General features: G+C 53.1%; 1 protein-coding gene across 2 annotated transcripts in view; it reads left to right on the top strand.

Moving 5' to 3' along the window:
- Ush1c (USH1 protein network component harmonin) overlaps positions 1–16,027 on the top strand; it is a 48,364-nt gene extending 32,337 nt beyond the window's left edge. Inside the window, exons 17-27 of one of the 2 annotated variants that reach the window (XM_006229222.5) lie at positions 1,095–1,211; positions 1,743–2,225; positions 5,746–5,865; positions 6,880–6,930; positions 9,237–9,278; positions 9,885–9,938; positions 10,253–10,352; positions 12,894–13,003; positions 14,103–14,158; positions 14,539–14,647; positions 15,634–16,027. In XM_006229222.5, coding sequence (XP_006229284.1) covers positions 1,095–1,211; positions 1,743–2,225; positions 5,746–5,865; positions 6,880–6,930; positions 9,237–9,278; positions 9,885–9,938; positions 10,253–10,352; positions 12,894–13,003; positions 14,103–14,158; positions 14,539–14,647; positions 15,634–15,711 — 1,320 coding nt within the window. In that variant the 3' untranslated portion in view covers positions 15,712–16,027. The remainder of the gene's footprint in view (positions 1–1,094; positions 1,212–1,742; positions 2,226–5,745; positions 5,866–6,879; positions 6,931–9,236; positions 9,279–9,884; positions 9,939–10,252; positions 10,353–12,893; positions 13,004–14,102; positions 14,159–14,538; positions 14,648–15,633) is intronic. The other variant, NM_212521.2, reaches the window with a different exon arrangement.
- Positions 16,028–20,548: the final 4,521 nt, after the last annotated feature.

Genomic DNA, 20,548 nt, shown 5'->3' with positions numbered 1-20,548 from the left:
CCTCCACCCCAGTCCAGAGAGCAAGGCTGCCCCACCTACCCAGGGTCATCTGAGCTCAACTCTAGCTTAGATGCAGGCTTGAGACAAACACTAGTCTCCTGGTTTAGGGGCTGGGTCTGAGGCTAGCCTCCTTGTCCTGACTAGGTCTCAGGTTAGTCACTGATACAGGAATCTTCTCCCTTTACTCTACCCCACCAAGGTATAACTCTGTGGCAAGGCCTGTCCATCTTAGGTATGGCAATAGAGCTGGTCTCCTGGCTCACAGGCTACCTGAGGCTAACCCCTCTGCCTCTCTTGACAATTCGTTTAACATTCCATTCTCCTGCCTTATGGAGGATGCTCTCCTGACCAAGTCTCACCGAGCTGACTTAGCTCTCGGCGTATGGGTCTAACCTTTTAGTGTAGAGGTCAAGTCTGAAACTATCTTCAGTGAATCAGGCTTAGTGCCTGAGGCTGCTCCCATCAACACGGTGTGTCCGAGGCTAGACCTCTATAACCTGGGAGTGGTATCTAAGACTAACCATGTCAATAGTACCCTCCCAGCACCAGTAGTTTTCTGTGTCTTGGGTGAGATTGTTGACCTGAACTTCCTGACTGCAGGCAATATCATTTCTGCTTCTCTTTAATGATTCCATGACTCACAGTGCCAGGCTGATTAGATTATAAAACCAGAGAAGTCCTGGGAAATGTGAAGCCTATTAGGTCTGGCATTGCCAATAGATTAACTTCAAAATGAAGAATAAGATTGAACTCACACTTCTAAGGACAGGACAGCTTGGTGGGGAAGTAAGAGTAAAGTTAAACCCATGGAGGGGCCAAAGGGGCTACGAAAGAACCCCGAGTGCCTCAGGGTTATGTGAATCCCGGGAACCAGCCTTGTCATCCTTGTCAGCCTTCTCGTCATCCTGACACCCCAGCCTCTACCTCCTAACTTCTGTTCCAGGTGGAAGTAGCCTGGTTCTTTTTCTAGGTGTTGTCATGCCAACCAGTATTTGGTGAGGGAGGGGGCTAGAGCAGTGCTCCTGTGTGTTGCTGCCCATGTGATCCACTGTGCCCTTTGTCCTCTCCTTTTGGCACGGGTCCCGGGGTCCCAGGTGTCTGAGACTGAACGGGAAGATCTTGAGGAATCGGAAAAGACTCAGTATTGGGTGGAGAGGCTCTGTCAGACTCGCCTCCAGCAGATTTCCTCTGCTGAGAATGAGATTACTGAGGTAATAGAAATTTCTTTTCCCATGGATGCCCCCGACAGTCACCTTCAGAACAATACACCCTGGGGACAGTGGGAGGCGCGTGGTGGCCATTGGTGATCATCACTGGCCACACTGGTGGACATTTCACTGTCTACAACCCAGTCCTGACAGCTGCTGTCACCTCCTGTCATAAGGGAGATGAGTCTATGTGGATGAATTTATCTTCTGGGTGACCACAAGTCCCTTCTGTCCCGAGACAGTCCCCACTGGGTCTGTAGCCCCTGCAATAGTTACCAATAGATGTACCACGTACATCTCAAACGTGCCCCACTGCAGAGGGTAAATGGTCTGACCATGCCCAGCTGGCATCGCTCAGACCTCTCTTGTGTTTGGACTAATCCCTCCCAGCCCCACCGGCTATGCTGGGCAGCTGGGTGGCAGCGTCCACGGTTCTGGTTTGAGTGATGGGGATCCAGCAGCAAAAGAAAAAGAGCAGAATGTTTCTGTTGCTATGCTGTGGAGTTAATAATGGCAGAACTTCTTCATCCCCAGATGACCACAGGGCCCCCACCTCCCCCACCTTCTGTGTCTCCTCTGGTCCCACCCTTGAGACGATTCGCTGGTGGAATCCACCTCCATACCACTGACTTGGATGACATTCCCCTGGACATGTTCTACTATCCCCCCAAGACTCCCTCAGCACTGCCTGTGATGCCCCACCCTCCACCCAGCAACCCACCTTCCAAGGTCCCCGCCCCTCCTGTACTTCCGTCCTCAGACCACATGAGCAGCTCATCCTCACCATGGGTGCAACACACCCCACCCCCAATTCCCATCCCTCCCCCTCCGTCCATTCCCACCCAAGACCTCACTCCTACCCGCCCACTGCCCTCAGCACTGGAAGAGGTCCTGGGCAACCACCCCTTCCGCACTGGGGACCCAGGCCATCCAGCAACCGACTGGGAGGCAAACACCCACAGTGGGAAGCCCACCAGCTCCCCCACCCCTGAGCGGAGCTTCCCGCCCGCCCCTAAGGTACCACCTTATTCTTGCATGTTGTGCTTGCAAACGGAATGTGGATGGGTGCTGTTTCCCACGCCCTCCGCTGCTCTGGTGAGCGGACATGGGAGGAAACAGCATCTTGCCCCATTTCCCCGGTGTGATGTGCTTACTGACCTGCATGGGTGTGCTTTCTACTGTTTCTGAAGTCCTGTGTTTACATGGTGAATTGCTGTGGCCATGAAATGAGCAGTAGTGTGTCAGGTCAGCGTCAGCAGCCTCTGGATGATGTTAGCTCCTGACCTAGTGGATGCTGGTGACCTGCGGTGTAGTGCTCTCTGGCTGTGTGGAATAGCCATTTTGGTCTTCATAGGGTCCGAGGAAGCCTCATATGTAGGGGGGGTGAGCTACTGGAGAAAGGGTGCATGGCAGGGGGAAGCTGGGGCATACCTAGCTCTGAAAATAAAGGGTAGTCTTAGGACACTACAGCGCCTTTTCCCACAGCACTAGTTGGCAGCACTGGCTTGGTGTGTAATCGTCAGACACGCCTGGCTGAGACCCAAGAAAGAAACCCTGAAGATGAGAGAGTTCTTAGAAGTTCTCAAATTTACTATTAAAAGACGAGGAATGTTTTTCTTGGATGTTGACAGATTGAGCGGTGGTATTTTCAGAAAGATCTGTTTCCCATCAATTGATCTTTATCCAAAGACTGCTTTGGAAGAGTCAGTCCCTGGGCACCATGTGAGACTTCGAGCCTAGTAGCCAGCGGCCAGGCCCGACTCAGCTGAGGGGGCTCCCGTCCACTTGGGGGTGAGGAAGGAGCTATAGGAAGAGGGGTTGCAGGGTGAGGGACTGCGGGGTGTCGGCAGCACGTCCCCAGTGGCTTTCATCTGCCTCCCACTCGTGTTCCCAAAGGGAGAGCAGATTTAGTAGATCAGATCTTTCAGGGAGGTCAAGGGGCCTGCTGCTGACTGGCTGACAGTCCCTGATGGAGGATCACAGGGCGACTGGAATCCTGCCGACCTCTGGTGAGGGACTTGATTCCTGCAACTCAGATAGGGAGAGGGATGCTTCCTCACTCTGGGAACATCAGGTTCCAGAGACTGTGTTAGCCTGGCACAGAAGGACCCATCCTTCTCTGTAGTGACCCCAGAAGGTGGGCAGTAGCTTTTCGCTGACAAATCTGGCCCAGAGATCAGATACCAGGCCCCCTTGGTAGAAGGAGAAGGAGCTGAGATCCATGAGGCTGGCACACCTGGACCTTCCAGGGATTTGCCTTTGAAGGGAGGGCATCTGTAGATATGTGAGTCTTCCCTAAGCTAGCCAGCCTATGTAGTCCAGCTGAGGATACCCCTGTCTTGTTGGAGCTTAGAGCTGAGCCTTGAGGGGTACAGCACATGGGGACGTCAGAGCAGCAAGAAACCTAATGATGGCAGGGGAGGCAGTAACGAGTCACCCCTCGGAGTCTGGATCATATTCTGCCGCTCCCTGGTTAAATGACTTTGGGTACCTGTCACTCCGTGTGTGAGCCCGGACATCCTGGTTTCGCTGCATAGGAACACAATGGTACCAATCTACCGTGAGAACCAGACGAGTTAATACATGAAGAGGGCGATGGGCGGCATGGTGGGTCAGAGCTGTAATCTCAGCACTCCGAAAGCTGAGGCAGGAGGATCACTGCATTTGAGCACAACCTGAGCTACACATGAATTTCAGAACAGTCTGGGCTACAGAGTAAGACTCCAAAACAAAACAAAACCCCCACAAATAACCAAAAAACTAAACAGGGTCTCATGTTGCCCAGGCTGGCCTTGAACTCATAATGTAGCCAAAGAAGGCCTTAAGCCTCTACTATGCCTGCTTCCACCTCCCAAGTGCTGGATTCACAGGCCTGTGCCACCCGCCTGTGTCATGTGACACCGGAAATGGACCTAAGGGTCTTGCACGTGCTAGGAAGGCGCTCTACCAGCTGAGCTACAGCTCCACCCTGGGCGGACGAATTCTGAGTTAATACTTAAAAGAGTTGCAGATGCATGCGCAGTGCTCGTTAGACAAGAGTGAGTGCTATTAAGGGTCCCTGGTCCAAGTAAATTAGAATGAAATAAATTAGAACAAAACCATGAATGGGGGCGGGGACCATCTCAACAAACATTGAGTCAAGACTCCAGTCTCTCTCTAACTCTGCAAGGAATTAAGAATGCTACACCGATCAGGGTATAGAAGTGTTAAAGTACCCACATAAAGAGCCTTGAAGGGCTGGACCTCCATGAATATAAAAAAAAACAAACAAACAAAAAACAAAAAACAAAAAACCGGGACTGTTCTTGACTCGAAGCTGCTTCGTCATGTTGGCCTTCATCCCATCTACCTTGCCTAGTCCTCTGCTTGTGTCCCTTGTATGTTTTCAATGTGTGCAGTAGGAAGTGTAGGTGACACATCTGCATAGTCACCCCAGCCATTAGCTGGCCTCAGGTAGTAGGAACAGGTACTGTGAGCCTGCCACCCAGCACCTGCCTGAGGAAGGTTCCAGAACCATATCTGCCCAGGCACTGCCTGCCACGCCCGCCGTCCTGTTGAGTTTTGTTTATTCGGTCAATACTTACCATATGCCAGACACTCTGCTAGGCACTGGGACCTAACATTAGATAGTCAGCCATGGTCCTTACCCAAGATAGTCTAGGGGGAGTGTCTAGTCTGAAGGTGGAGGACCCACAGATATCTGGGGTAAGCGTGAACCAGCCCCATTAAACCAACTAACCCCTGTAGACATTTTGCCCAAGCCCACAACCTCTACGAGACCCTGGCGTGTCCACCAATTCCAAACCTGTCATGGTCCTCCAGGAACCCAACTTGGTCTACAGGCCAGCTGTGAAGTCCGAGGTCCTGGGGAGAAGAAACACTAGGAAGGCAGTAACCTCCAAGCTACAGTCTGAGCCAGCTAAGCAGAGGAGCAATGGTTTCAAGGCAGTAGAACCTGAGGCCTTAGAGCCTGGTGTCGGGCAATATGAGGGGTCTGGGACGGAGACAGTGGGAGGATAGAGAATCTCATGATGGGCCTTGGGAGTCAGGGCGGCAGTGCTGACAGTCTCTAGGAGCCGAAGGGTTCAGGGACAGGACTATGCCCTCCTGAGAGATGTATTACCAGGGGATCAAAGCGAAGAAAAGGGCTGTCAGTCCCTGGTCTCTGATGTGTCCTGGCCCCAGGGATTCTGATACTGTGCCCAGACACGGGGATCCAGAGATGCCTTGTGTCACACTACGGGGCCTAGAATCTATCCAGGGGAGATAGACCCTTAAGGAAGGGGATACTGGGTGGCCAGTGTGTGAGAGCCTTGAAAGTGTGCCCTCTGACTCAAGCAGCTGATTCCCTAGAGCCATGAGGCAGGGGAGTTCTCTTTGTGTGATGAGCCTGCCCCAGGCCTCTCCTGTCTGGGCAGATGCGTCGGGCTGGCTCATGTGCATGCGAGTGACTTGCACGTTTGTAGAAGTACCATGGCTATCCCTGACCACACCCACTATGACGTCACATGGGTCTCTCCTAAACTAACCCCTGTAGACATTTTGCCCAAGTCCACAGCCTCCACGAGGCCCTGGCGTGTCCACCATCTCCAAACCCGTCATGGTCCATCAGGAACACAACTTTGTCTACAGGCCAGCTGTGAAGTCTGAGGTCCTGGTAAGCCCCTTGGGTCCCCTCCGGGGGGTGTTTCTAGAGCAGCCAACCAGGGTCATGTCACCTGGGTTCTGACACCTCTGGAAGGGGAGTGACACGTGACACAATCAGATCCTGTGTCATCTTGCTGCCTTCTAATTGGTCAAGGGATGATTCTACCTGGTTTGCAGTGGGTGTGGACCCGTAAAATCCTAGTTCCTTTGTTGGCCACACACAGCCTGCAGCTCCATCTAAGAATGGCAATGTTGAATCTGGGGAGGCGGCTGAGCTGGTGAAGTGTTCGCTGTGTGAGCATGAGTACTTGAGTTCAAGCCCCGGATCCACGATTTTAAAAAGTTGGGCATGATGATGTAATCGCTGTTCAGAGGAGACAAGCAGGTCCTTGGGGCTCACTGGCTGGCCAGCCGAGCCCACTCTCTGAGTTCTAGGTCACTGAGAGACCCTGCCTCAAAAGATAGAGTGGGCGGCACCTGAAGAATGACACCCATGGCTGCCTTTGGCCTTTATGTGCCTGCACACACCCCATTTTGCCTCTCAAGCCTCACTAGAACCAGATGCTAGGGGAGGGGAAAGGTCTGCTCACTCCATTTCCCCCCACCCAGCTACGGAAGCTGGGGCTCACAGGCACCCCTCAGGATCCGATCTCTGACTGACCTCACGAGGTGGAAGCGCCACCAAGGCAGAACTTTTATTCCCTTCAAGGAAACCCTATCCAGAAGTCAGGGCGGGGCACTCCAGTGCTTATTTTGAGCTTTAGCTGTTGGCTCCCCCAAAGGGCAAAGGTCATGCCCTGGCCAGACTGCTGAGTCCTCTTGAGTTCTCTGGTTAGTGGTACACAGCGTCTGTGTAGCTTCACAGCAATTCCTGGGTGGGAGGTCCGGAGTGGTCTCCTAACGTCAATGTATTTGGGGAGGAACACCGTAGCCTCAGGCTGGCAGCCCCACAGCCTGGCACCAGGGGGCAGACGATGCCTATTTTTAACATCCGGCGGGGAACTGTCTTCTTTATTCCTGGCAGCCGCAGGAGATGCTGAAGAGGATGGTGGTATATCAGACAGCATTCAGACAAGTAAAATGAGACCCTTGGTAGTCGTGTGTCTGGTAGTCCTGTATATCTGACCTGTCTCACTCTGTGCCTGACCACCCCTCCCCTTCTCCACACTAGTTCCGGGCAGTTTCAAGGTCGCCCAAGTACTACCTGCTGGGAAGTCTCAGGCCAGCACTGTGTTCCCCTCACCCCCCAGCAAAAGGGACCCATGGCTTTTCAGAACTTAAATACTGACTAAGAAAGCCTCCAGCAGGGTTCCCCACCCCTACCCTCTGGTGATCCAGAAGTAGATCAGAGGGAACTCTGTAGGCTAAGATTAGCCCTGACTCCATCCTTGGAGGGAAGGGGTGTTAGGGGGATGGACACCAACTTGCTTCTTTAGTCTACACTTGCTCCAAACAGACAACAGCCTGCCTTAGCCTCAGGAGATGGTGACAACTTGGCTCCTCCACCTTTCTGGGGTTCACTGGAATTTGGGGCTCCCTGCTGGCATCCCAGATAGCCATCTAGTTACCCTACATCCTGGGGCTTCCATCCAGAGCTAACTTTTGGATCGAGAGTTTCATCACCAAAGAGACACCCTCCCCCACCCCCCAAATCAAAGGCAACCAACCTGGCCAGCAGGCTCTCCAACCCCTCACTCACAAACCGATTTGATAGGCAGAGAATAGGAGTGGTGGAGGCACAGGCAGAGGGTCTGTAAAAGGGGCCGCTGACAGCCCAGGACCCGAGAGGGACAGAAGACCTTCGAAGGTGTGCTGGGCCAAGCCCCATTTCTAAATTGAGTCTTAAGTTCGCAGCAGCTGGAGGTGGGTCTGTTTGTCCTCCCGCTGGCACAGAGGTGAGGCAGACGCAGGAGCCATGGAACACCCCTATTTGTGCCTGGATTTAGACCCAGGACACTGGTTCTGCTATCTGCTCACCCGCCTCAAAGCACAGTCCTTGCCCAACAGGCCCTGAAAGACCCCATACCTGGAGACGCCAAGAACTCTCAAAAGGAAAAGGACAACAGCTCAGGAGTATAAGGCTTCAAGCTTCCAGTTAAACCCTTGGCCTCCTCCTCTGACTCATGACCGTAGGCATTAATGTCACCTCTCCGGCTTTAGTTTCCCCATCTGCCGAATGGAGGGTGTGGCTCTTTTAAGGCAAACCAGCTGTAATGTTTCAGAAGTCTCAGATTTTAAACAAGACTTGCCACCCAGCCATTCCTGAGAACAGTATTCAGGGTCCCACAAATGGGGGTAGGGCCAGCATGACCCAGTACTTAGGGATAGATAGGTCTCTCTTGGTGACAAGGACACAGGTCCCAGATTCTGCCTAGTACCTCTCTGGTGCTTAGATGTGCTGTGTCCCTTGTTCTACGTGCTGATTGACATGCATAGACTGACCTGGATGTGACCCATCACTGAAGTCGGGCCCTCATCTCTGGCCTAGTGTTTCATAGCTGCAGTCCGTGCAGGGGCAGGATCTCTGGCCTGCTCACAGTGCTGACTGCAGACCTCAGGAGAGACTTGGTGCAGCCTAGGGAACCAGGTGGCCATCTTCCCAGTGGGGACTGGCTGTGTTTTGGGGGGCCTTAATTCGAGAATACCACCCTGGCTCCTGAGGCTAGTGGGTACCCTAGTTTGGCTTAACGTGTATGTGACTCCTGAGCCACTTGTCCTGGATTTGCGTGCCTCCAAGTCCTGTCCCATTTCTCCCCAGCAACCCTACCAAGTCAGGGCCCCAGAGCTGTATGTCTTTTCCATCTCTCTTGGGAGGAAGGCATCATAACTCCTGGATCAGCAAAGAGTAGCCAGAGCCCACCCCCTAATCTTACCCCCACCTCCCTTCTTCCCTCGGTACAGACTGCCACTTGCCTTCCTCAGTCACTTTGTGGCTGGGTTCTCCAGGTCAAGAAGCCCACTAGACAGGCCTGCTCCCCTCCGTGAGGTCAGAGCACTGAGTGGAGAGCCGTGGATTCACCCTTATGACCTGGTCACAGCCTCCAGACATTTTGTGAGGCAAGGGCCACTGCCTGGGCATCCAGACCCCAGTGGTATCCCTGGAGCCACAGGTGGCCACCCACTGAACAGAGCAGGGACAGGGCCATGCTTCTCCAAGCACTTCCTATGGCTTCTTGCTTGCCCCGTCCCCTTACTCCATCCACTATGGCTGCCAATCTCCTCCCTCTGCCTCCATCCTGACCACCACCACTCCTGACCCCCTGCCCACCTCTGCCCCTGGAATCTGGTGTGCTTGCGCTCTCCCCTGCCTGTCTGCTCTTCATTTGCAGTGCACCTCCATGGCTGCTTCTCACCATCCTAAAGCCCTTTCTTTGCTTCCAGGATTTCCGAAAATATGAAGAAGGCTTTGATCCTTACTCCATGGTAAGAGGGGACTCTCCAGCCTGGGGCTGGTGAGGGGGGGCGGTGTGTGTGGCAGGGACGGGGAGCCATTCCAAAACTGAGGGGAGAACCCTGGGGCACACAAAGGGCCCCAAAGACGCCCCCAGATGCTCTTTCCTGCAAAGGCTCCATTAGCTAGCCTTTCAGTGTGTGTGCCCATGCATGTGTGTACTGTATGTGTAAGCACTGTTACATGTATGCATGTGTATACACCTATGTGTGTACATGCGGTATGGAGTTACTATAGCACTTAGTAGAAGTTGGTTTCTGAATGATAGCTTCCTAGCAGGCATCAGCCATGTGTTCACAAGGCTCTTCCTTCCATTACTCCAGGATAATACAGCAGTGGAGCTGAGTCTTGTGTTGCTCTGTGTGTGTGTGTGTGTGTGTGTGTGTGTGTGTGTGTGTGTGTGTGTGTGCATGTTCGTGTGCACATAAGCCATACATACATGTGGAGGTCAAAGGATAACTTGCGGTACTCAGTTCTCTTCTTCCGCCATGCAATGGGTCCATTGTCGAGGTCAGGGACACTCTTACCCTTCAGCAAGCTCACAGTTGTTCATTCCCACCGTGGTTTTCTCTTTCTAGTTCTCGCCAGAACAAATTGCAGGGAAGGATGTCCGGCTGCTGAGAATCAAGAAGGTACCTGGTCATGGAGCAGAGGCTGGTCACCCACCCTCTCTGCCCTGCCATCTTGGTTCCCTGGTTATTATTCTACTCCTAGGTGACTCAGCAGGGTCCCTGCTCCCCTCCTTGCTCCCCTGGGAATGCTGCTCCTTGGGGGTGGGAAGGGCGGGATACATACTCAACCCAGACCTTCCTTCTCCCGTGACTCTCTCATGGCCGCTGCACTATGTGGTCTCATGCCTTCTGTGCACCGTAGCCCTGTCAGACTTGTTGGTGCTCTGCAGGCTGCTGTCTGTGTGGCTGCCTGAGACCTGCTTTCCTCTGCCCAGGAGGGGTCTTTAGACTTGGCCTTGGAGGGGGGAGTGGACTCCCCCGTGGGGAAGGTGGTCGTCTCTGCTGTTTATGAAGGAGGAGCTGCAGAGCGGCATGGTGAGTGTGGGCAGGCTTTGCCTGTTTGGGGGATGCTATGATGACTATACCAGACGCCCCAGGAGAGCAGACATCCACTGGGATTCAAATGGTTGCACAGTTGCTCAGGAATATCAGATCCATCCAGCAGACCACCTAGCTAGTCTCAGACATTGCCTGAGGCTGTGCCATGGTGCCAGGACCTGAGGTGGCATGCCCAGATGCCATCCTGCCCTCTAGGAACTCCCAGGCTAGTGGCAAAAATGGACCCAGAGCCTTAGAGTAGGACTGTCAGCCAAGGGCGGATGGGAAATGCTGGTGGGACAGAAGCCACGAGAACCCAGGAAGAGGGTTGCGGGACCCAGTGAAGCCTACAAAGATGACTGGTGCAGCCTGGGAAGGGAAGGAAGATTTCCAGGGAGAAGGGGCATGCAGAGAGCAGGAGGGAGGCATCCTCACAGAGCAGGTGATCTGTGGGATGAGTCACAGATCAGGCATGAGTCCGTGGGCCTGGTACAGCCCTGGGACTAAGGATATCACGGTTTTCAGAATCCCCAGGTATTCACCATAGTGATTCGCATGCCACAGCTTAGAAACAGGATCCCCTGTCAGTAAGAGACGCCAGGCTTGACGTGAATCCAGGCAAATCGGTCATTTGTTTAATGCCCAATTAAACAAATGGATAGGTAGCACCTCTAGGTACCTTCCCCAGCCTGGCCCTCCCATAGGCCAGAGACCTCTCATCTCTTCCCTGTATGCACTGCCCCTCCCTCGTGCCTTCTTTTCCTTTCAACAAGAACACAGTCTGCTCAGCTAATACAGCGTTTGCCTAGCACTCAGCTGCAGCCCCGTATAAGCCAGGATCGGTGACCTGTGTCTGCAGTCCCAGCACTTGGGAGCTGGGAGCATGAGGTTTAGAAGTTCAAGGCAACATAGTGAGTTTGAGGCCAACCTGAGCTATGCAAGACCCTGTTTCGAAAATAAACGGAAACCCGGAACCCACTGTTTACCGACTCAGGATCCAGGCTGTCTCTTGCTTCACACTATCAGCTCACCTGACAGCCTTTGACGCCCTACATTTCAAACTGTTCATCACTGTTACTGATGCCTCTGCCACAGAGCTCTGGCTTCTGCCCTCCGGGAGTAGTACTCGGTAGGGCCCAGGTCCCCTTCAATCCTAGGTTAGAGCAGGAGTATCTCTTCAGGCTAGAGCAAAGTCTTCCCATAAGCACCGGGGCTCAGGATGGAGCAGCAGAGGACTTGAGCCTAAGACGGGAGGCTGGAATGAAAGGCCCTTGGTCAACGGCAGCAGGGCTTCAGCAGTTACCTTGGCAGGCAGTGCACTCTGGCTACTCTGGGCACTGTCCAGCCCTGCCAACCACGGCCTTGGCCTCAGAGAGTCCTCTGTGTCCCTCTTGGAGCCTTTACCTCAGCCCACAGAGGCTTCTGCTCATCCAGGAAGCTGTCCTAAATTCCTATGACTGGACACTCTCCTCTCCCATCCCCATGTCTGTGCAACCTGAAGGACGGTTTGCCGCCTGTCCCACCCATGTCTGTCAGGGAAGGACGAAAGAGGACCTGTGCTACTCCCTGAGTCCCTTGGTGACTTTGCCAAGAGTCACTTATCCTCAGCCCCAACTGCACAGGGAAATCTGCTGTTTGAGGTTTGGTCCCATGCTAATTTAGACATCCCAGTGACAGGAACGTGGGTTCTGAACCTTGCTGACACACACCACATTCCTGTGGTCTCCACACTGTCGAGGCTTCCAAGTGATTGATTTCCCCGCAACCCAGAGTTCTGTGCACATCAAAACCAGAATTCTTTACACAAAGGAGGTGCATGATGGGCAAGAGGTGTGGGAAGTCATACACAGTCTGTTCACTTAGAGAGCCACAGTACATAGCACTTCTGAGACTCACTGGTCGTCTTGCAGAGAGAGTCTTTTTCAGTCTGTACTTGACGACTTGTTAGAATCACTAGATCCCAGGACGGCTTAGCCAGCCGCCGCTTCAGCGCTGTTCTTCTATTCAATACTCTTCCGTTGGGTCCCCATTGTGTTATGTCCTATGAGAAGAGCCAGGCTGAGTATGGAGAACCAGGAAAAGTGGAACTGGGAGGATGACTGGAGGGGCCATCAGCAAACATTTGAATAGCTGTGGTCACACTGTGAAAAAAATGCTGAGCAAGGGGAGAACAGGGTGCTGAGAGGGAATGAAAGGGACTGGTTTCTGATAGAGCAAGCATGGCCGGCCTTGGAGAGGTGTAGCTGCCCCTGATGGCTCAGGCTCTTTGAACTGCCCCAGAAATGCAGGTCTGTCCTGCTGCACTGTGCAGATTAGGGGATGCCAAGGACTCCTCTGTGGTTTAATGGCTCTAGAGAGCCTAGAGAGGACCTGCAGGAGGGCCCTTTGAGGAACTGGGCCTATTTTGCCTTTCAAGAGCTTTCAGGAGCCCAGGGTGTGGCCCCTTCCACTGCCCCACAGTAATGAGCCACAGAGACCCCTGAACCAGGCACAGGTCACAAGTGGTCCAGGTGAACACCTGTCTGCTTCTTCCTGAAGGTGGCGTTGTGAAAGGGGATGAGATCATGGCCATCAACGGCAAGATCGTGACGGACTACACCCTGGCTGAGGCTGAGGCTGCCCTGCAGAAGGCCTGGAATCAGGGCGGGGTGAGAGCGAGCCCCTCTTTTCCCTCACCACCTGCCTCAGACCCTGGTCTTACAATGGCATGGCCAAGTCCAGGGCTGGTACCCAAGGTCCAGACAGTGGATTGGACCTGAAAAGCTGGAGATGGGGGGAAAAAAACCTCCAAGGTCTTCTCTTAAGTGTGTGTGTGCTAAGGAAGAATCAAAAGGGTACTGGGGGCTGCTAGAGAGTGAACAGCCCAGAGGGCAGATGCAAGCGTGGATGTAGCCTGCTCCATGCTTAGCAGATACCCACACGGACCAGGGCTCCCACATGGAGTCTCTCGGGATGTGCACTGCACAGTCTGAAGGGGGTGCCCTCCTACAGACTGTAATGTAGATGCTACCCACTCGCGCTGTGCAGTGCACAACCTGTGCCACTGTGTGCAGGCAGCTGAGCCTGAGGTATTAAGTTCAGTGCCGAGGAAGCTGACCAGATGGGCCTGGGACCCACATGACAGGATGTGGAGAAGAGAAGACCAACGGGTAACACGATGATCGTCTTTGGTGATCTGAATGGCTGGATTAGGACAGAGGGAGCGGCTGTGTTCTGTGCTCCTTCAGTGGATGGAGGGAGGTTACAGGGCGGGGAGAGTTCAGCTCAATCTTAGGAGCTTTGGCATGGGGTTGGGGATTGGTGCTCTTTCAAAATTTGCCAGCCAAAGCCAGGGTGGACAGTGATGGGCAAGCCAACAACGGTGGAGATGCCATCGAGGGGACTGTCAAGATCAGAGAGGCCAAGCGAGCCCGTGTTTGCTATGGCTCAGGGGTAGGGGTGCTGCTTGTCAGTGGTACTCGAGACTATAAGGGGTACGGCTGTGAGTTCGTAAATGATCCTCAAGTGGCTGCCCCAGCCCTGGTCTATAGATCCACAATTGGGAGCTTGGTAACGTCTGAGGGTCTAGCAGGGCCGCTTCCAGGGGGAGCGCTTTCCTAGAGTGTGGGTCTCCATAAGGGAGCCCTAGCCCTCACTGTGCCCTAGCTAGCCCTGGGCTACGATGCCCAGGAGTGAAACAGAACACCAGGCAGATCCATCACATGCTTCTCCGTGTGTCCTATGCGGTCACACGGTTTCTCCCTACAGGACTGGATAGACCTTGTGGTTGCCGTCTGTCCCCCCAAGGAATACGATGATGAACTGTAAGTGTGAACAGGCACCTGCCCTTGCACCCCATTCCCTCCCAGGATCCTAGCCACCTTTCTTCAGTCTCACCCAGTGAAAGGGGTATCCTGGTCACACATCTGCTGGTAGTCATGGGGCCAAGAACACCCTGGGCTAGAGATACCCTGGACCAGAGTCATGGGCCTGAGTAGTGTTGGCTCACAGTCATTGGCCCATCCTCAGCTGCCTAGAGTGGCTCATTCCATATAGCTTGAGAATTCTATAGTGTCTATAGCAGAACCAGGGCCTAGGCAGTACTGAAGAGACAGACACTCAGTGCAGGGTGAGAGCCTGCCGAGCCTCCCCCAGCAGTAACTGGGCCCTCCCTCTTGTCTCCTGCTCCACCCTGCATGTGTAGCTCCTCTCTTCCCTCCTCTGCAGCCGAAAGCCCCCAGCCGGTCCGAAAGCAGCTTGAAGCCTATGAGCCCGTGTGTAGACACGGGTTTTTCCTGCAGCTGGAGCCCACGGTGACTAGGCAGGCAGCCTCGGGGCCCTGTCTGCCCACGCTGTGTGTCATGTGCTGCCCATGACCCTGGCAGGTTCTTTGGACTGGTGTCTAGAGGAAGACAGAGGCGGCCTGCAGGAATGCCTCTCTTGGGGCTGCTGTCAATGGCTGAGACTCTAGAGCTTATGGGGGTACACAAAGACCAGCTGGGGGCACTGGCTTAGGACCTGAGAGTCCTGATGCCCACGGGTCCTGGGACCCGCTTTGGGTCACACTCAGAACCTGGTTGGAGCAGGGCAGCACTGAGAACAACAGTGTCTCCCCACTGCTGGACAAGGCTGAAGAACACTAAAGCCTCCTGAATCTCCTCACAGGGACCTATTTCCCACCAGAACCCCTGCAGGATCCCCACGCCCTGCTCAGGCAGAGCCATGCCATTCAACCTCCTCAAGCTGGTCCAAAGAACCAGGGTTGGCGGGCTCCCCTGCTCAGCCCTCATTCTCCTTGGTCTCCATCCCGCCTTGATCTGGGCTCCCTCTGCTGTGCCAGGGAGCCAAGTTTTGGAGTGCTTCCCTATCTGTGTCTTGGGTTTGGTGGCTGTGACACTGGAGTTGATTGTGGCCCAATGACCACAACCAGCATAGCTCCAAACATGGCTGCTTTCTTTCTGTCACAATTTTTCCAAACTATTGGTCATGATCATGCTTCATGAACCACAACAGTGGACCTGGCTACCATGGCCCTCAATGTCTGCTCTGTCGCTGCTTGCTCTTCTTAACAAGCGATTCCTGCCTTTCCTGCTGCTCCCGTCCCCCTTCCTATACCGACACCCCTTTGTCTTCCTCCCTGACTTCCTGGGTGCTGTGGCTGGTGTGTTTCTACTCAGGGCTGAACTGAGAGGGAGCCCCTGAAGGCTGGAAGGGCTTTGTGCTGCTACGGTGGGGCCAGCCATGAACAGAGGGCCATATACACGTCCTGTCTACCCCATCTGTTTCCTCCTCTCCACAGAACCTTCTTTTAAAGTCCAGAGACAGAAGCCAGCCAGACCCATCCTGGAAGCTGGCAAGCTCGGCACCCAGCCCCTGAAGTCAGCCTGAGAGACACCAGTCACCAGGTGTAGAAAATCTCCCTGGAAACTGTCCCCCGAAGCCCTGTGACCTGGCCCCTCCTCTGAAAGCCAGCAAAAGGTGGAGCAAGGACCAACTGCTGTTCTGGAGTGGTCTGTGGGATTCCACTCCCATTTCTTCCAGCTCTAAGTTGGCCGTACCTGCTCTAGAATATTCCTTTCTTGAGACCTAAGGGCGCCCAGGTCCTGCACCTCCCTATTGCACTCCCTCCTACTGTAATCCCTGCTGGAAACCTGATGGTGAACTCACTAATAAATACACTGACTCCGTCTCCAGCCTCTGAGGACGAATGTGTGTGGATAGCAGTTAAGTGGAAAACCGGAAGGTTGTGGCCCCACAGCTGTGATCTAAACATGCTACACAGAGGACCGATACCCAGGGTTGGCTCAGAGCTCAGGAGGTAGCAGGACCCAAGCTGGGTTTCAGGGTGTCGCTGGCAGAGAGGAGAGACATGAAGGTGTGTAGCAGGGTTTGGCCCTATTCTCTCAAAGGGGCACCTGGAGGCGTAGAGTGGCCCAGCTGTTATCGGAAACTATGCTGTGTTTCCTGAGGTTCCCAGGATGGGGGAGGAGGATAAGGTGCACCCCTGCACAGAATATAACCCAGCAGAACCTTAGGGAAGAGAAAAGAGGGTATCAGTAGAGACAAGACAGGACCTCTCGGATAGTCCCTGGAGAGAGTTGTTATCCCAAATCAAACCCAAAATACGCAGCACTGATCAGATTCTTGTCTGCGAGAATCAGAAAGATCCTGATAGATGGCGTGTATAAAGTAGGGCTTAGGGCAGATCCCAGGCGACAGCCGAAGCTGGAAGTCCAAGGGGACTGGACCAGGCGGTGTTTTACAGCGAGTTTTAGCAGAGCTGAGATCTGCTGGCTATACACAGTCCCCATCTTAAGGAAGTTCCATTTACATGGCTCAACTTTACCATGGAAAGAAGGCTATGCAGACACCAGACTTCAATCTCAATCTTGTCCCTGCCTAGAGGAGTAGTATGTCATGTGACACTCTCCAGTAATACTGTGCAAGGAAAGAAGCCATAGCCAAGGCAGCCATGAGATCGGGGTGGGGAAGCAGCTGGACTCTGCTGTGTGCTGTGGTAGATGTTAACAGCTATGAGTGCATGTTGGTCGAAGTATTTCCACCTACATGGTGCTATCCTTTGGACCGGCAGGGTCTCCGTAAGGCCTGTATGCTCTGTTTGGTACCAACGGAAGAGGAGAAACTAAATGGTAGAACCTCCAGGGAACTTTTAGGTCTTTGAGGGTTTACAGGTTAGAAAGAGAAATGTCTCCCACAGGCTTACGGGTTTGAACACTTGGTTTCCCCCAGCTGGTGGCACTGTCTTGGAAGGTTGTGGAATCTTTAGGAAGTGTAGCCTCTTGGAGGAAGTGGGTGACTCCGGGCGGGCTTCGAGGCTTTATAGCCCTAGTCTCACTTCCTGTCTGCTCACTCCTGACTGCAGAGGCTGCTGCAGCTCTTGCCATCACGCCCTCCCCATCGTGATGGGCTGTATCCCTTCTGATGCTGAGAGCCCCAACCAACTCTTCCTGCTTTAAGTGGCTTCTGTCAGGCCTTTCTCTGGTTTGTTTTTGGTTTGGTTTGGTTTGGTTTGGTTTGGTTTGGTTTGGTTTGGTTTGGTGTGGTGTGGTGTGGTATGATTTGTCCCCACTCTGTGGGAAGTCAGTAACACCGGAGTGTTTCCCCTAAGTGAATTCATTCACAACAGTTTCTCCCTCTCTTTTTCACTCCAGCCCCTCTGCCAAGTGTTCCCACCACGATATCCTACTTCACCACAGGCTGGAAAGCAGCCAATCACACGCTGGACAGAAGCCTCCAAAACTGTGGGCCTTAAACAAAATTTCCCTCCTTTTTTTTTTTTCCCCTGGAGCTGGGGACCGAACCCAGGGCCTTGTGCTTGCTAGGCAAGCGCTCTACCACTGAGCTAAATCTCCAGCCCCTAATTTCCCTCCTCTTAATTTGATACTTTGTTACAGTAACAGAAAGCTAACATGGGTGCGACTTGTGGCACATGAGAGGCAGGGCCGGTTGAGATATTTGCATCTAGCACTGTGCTGGAGTCCAAACCTGGAGTCAGTACTCCATCCTTGCAGAGGACCGGAGGAAGGAAATGGCTCTCTTGTCTTCTGGAGGAAACTGAGACACCCTGTATGAAGCCCGAGCTTTCACAGGGAGTAAGCGGAGAGCTAGGATGTAGATGCAGACACCGTAGCTCCAGGAGTCCATGTAAGTGAGAAAGATGTGGCTGCCGTATGGAATTAGATTCCGGCAGTTTCTGTTTCCCTTGGGTCATCTGTCTTTCCACTGCAGAGCAAGCAAGCGAGCGAGGGAGCAAGCCGAAACTGCAACCAGATCGTGCCTGTCCCACTTGAAAGGTCTTCAAGGCCTCTCTCCTGTCCTGAGGACAGAGCCCAAACCTGGCTGTCAAAGCTCTGTCACCTGGTCCCTGCCCTCTCCTCCAGCCCTATCTCCCCTGGGTCACGACCTTGGCTCTGGCCACACTGGACTCTGGTCCCCGGTCTGGCCATGGTCTATTGTGTCTCTGGATCCTCCTGCTTGTTTCTCTGCTCACTACATCGCTTCAAGCCCATGTGGACCTCCTGTGCGTCCTTCAAGGCTCAGATCATCTGTGCAAGGAAGCTTGGGGTTTAGCATGGCTGAGAGAACTCAGTGAGTCGTGGGCTCGCCGCTCCTCTGACTCTTAGGGCCGGAATGGACAGAAACCCAACTCCAGAGGACACTTCAGGCAGTGAGACAGAATACAGGAGTGTCTGAGGAGGTTTTGCTGAGCCCGATGCTAAAACCAAAGCACTGGGACTCTGTTCTAGATTCCTGTGTTAGCCAAGGTTCTCTCAAAGAATAAAGAACACACACACACACGCGCACACACACACACACACACACACACACACACACACACACTGGGTTGGGGAAGAGAGAGCAATACATGTATGTTAAATATATAATTAGATGTATAGAGATTTTTTAATTGGTCATTGTGTTGCTTTTTAATTTTTTAATGTTTTATGTGTAAAGGTGATTTTTTTGGCCTGAGTGTCTGTGCACCACGTGCATGCAGTACCCTCAGAGGCCAGAAGAGGGTGTCAGATCCCCTGGAACTGGAGTTATAAATAGGTTGTGAACCTCTATGTGGGTGCTGGGGAGGTCAAGCCTGGGTCCTCTGCAAGGGCAACCCATGCTCTCACCTGCTGAGCTGTCTCTCCAGCCCTTGCTGTGTTAATAGGCTCACACAGTATGGCCTCAAGCAAGTCCAAGGTCTCTGAGGCAGGCCAGTCAGATTGGGGTACATTCAGCACACGTATAGACTGACCACCAGTAGAATTCCTCTTCCCTGGGAATATTGACGTTTTTAAGTGTGTGTGGGCATGGATGACAGTATATACACACGTGTGTGCAGGGGCTTTTTACATGGTTCTGGAAGTCTGACCTTGGCTCCTCAGGCTTGCACAAGCCCTCCTGCCCTCTGAGCTGTCTCTCCAGCCCCTGTCAGGTTTTCCTATTAAGACTGTGAAATAATTCAACAAGGTAAGAAAGGTCGATTTGCAATATGGACAAACACTCCAAGTCCACTGACGTAAGTGTTAGTCCCACCTCAAAAACAGCTTCATAGATAAGTATCTAGACGTATTTGTCCAAATGTCTGGGTGCCATGCCCTGCCAAGCTGACGTGTGAAATTGACCATTATACCATCTCTTGGTTCTGACCCACTCTGGCCAGCTTCATCCTCAGATGCCAAGGTAGTTGCTGGTATCCAAACCTCTGTCCTTATACCTCAACATAGAGTATGGCTGACCTGATGGGCCAGACTTGGGTGACCTGTCCATCCATGGGGCCCTGCCATATGCACTCCATAAAGGGGGAGGAGTCTGTTTAGAAGAAAGGGAAGTGGCCCTGAACTGCTGCTAAGGTATCTGCAGAGGACTCTCTGGCATACGGGCCTTCCTCCCACCTCCCACCTTTCCTTCCCCGTGCTCCCAAGCCAGGGAGGAGTCATCTTCCCAGTGTGTATCGACAGCTTCTGAGTGGCGTGACCAGTGCTTGGGATGAGATGTGGAGAAACAAGAGTGGACCCTGTGGCTTGGGATCCAGGACAGGGATACTGGGATCTCCAACAGCCGGAGATGTCCTAGCATTGAGACATGAAGCCTCACCCAAGTCACATTCACTCCCATTTTCTTGGTTTCTTTGATCATAGGAGAGATTAGTGCCGAGTCCTAGGATTCTGATGGTTAAAAGAGTCAGAGATAACAAAGCTTAGAAATGTTCTTGACCCATCAATCAATGCTAACTCCCTGAGAACCTAGGATACAAGCCATAGAAAGGGCAGAGTGGGCCCATCTCAGCTGAGAATGGAGCTTCCTAAAGGTGGCTCTAGGCAAATGTCAGTCTCTTATCACCCTCTGGTCCCTCACTTGCACCTACATCACTGAGGGAACCCTTCCCCTCTCCATGCACAGCTCAGTGCAGAACCTTGCACATACACATGCTTCACACTCGTGCACACACACACACACACACGCACACACACAGACACACACACATGCACACACACTGCACACACATGCACACACATATACACACTGCACACACACACACACACACACACACACACACATGCATGCACACATGTCTCCTTTCTCTACAGAGCAGGGTTCCCACTGGCCGAGTATGTGTGCTTACATTCCTGCTCACACATGTATGCTGGGTTTTAAATATTCATCTTCATTCACTTTATCCTGAACCCATAGAGCCT

Source organism: Rattus norvegicus, chromosome 1 (assembly GCF_036323735.1).
Source record: "Rattus norvegicus strain BN/NHsdMcwi chromosome 1, GRCr8, whole genome shotgun sequence".
Classification (NCBI taxonomy): Eukaryota; Metazoa; Chordata; class Mammalia; order Rodentia; family Muridae; genus Rattus; species Rattus norvegicus.
The sequence above is the reverse complement of the archived record's forward strand: the minus strand, read 5'-3'. Positions and strand labels throughout refer to the sequence as shown.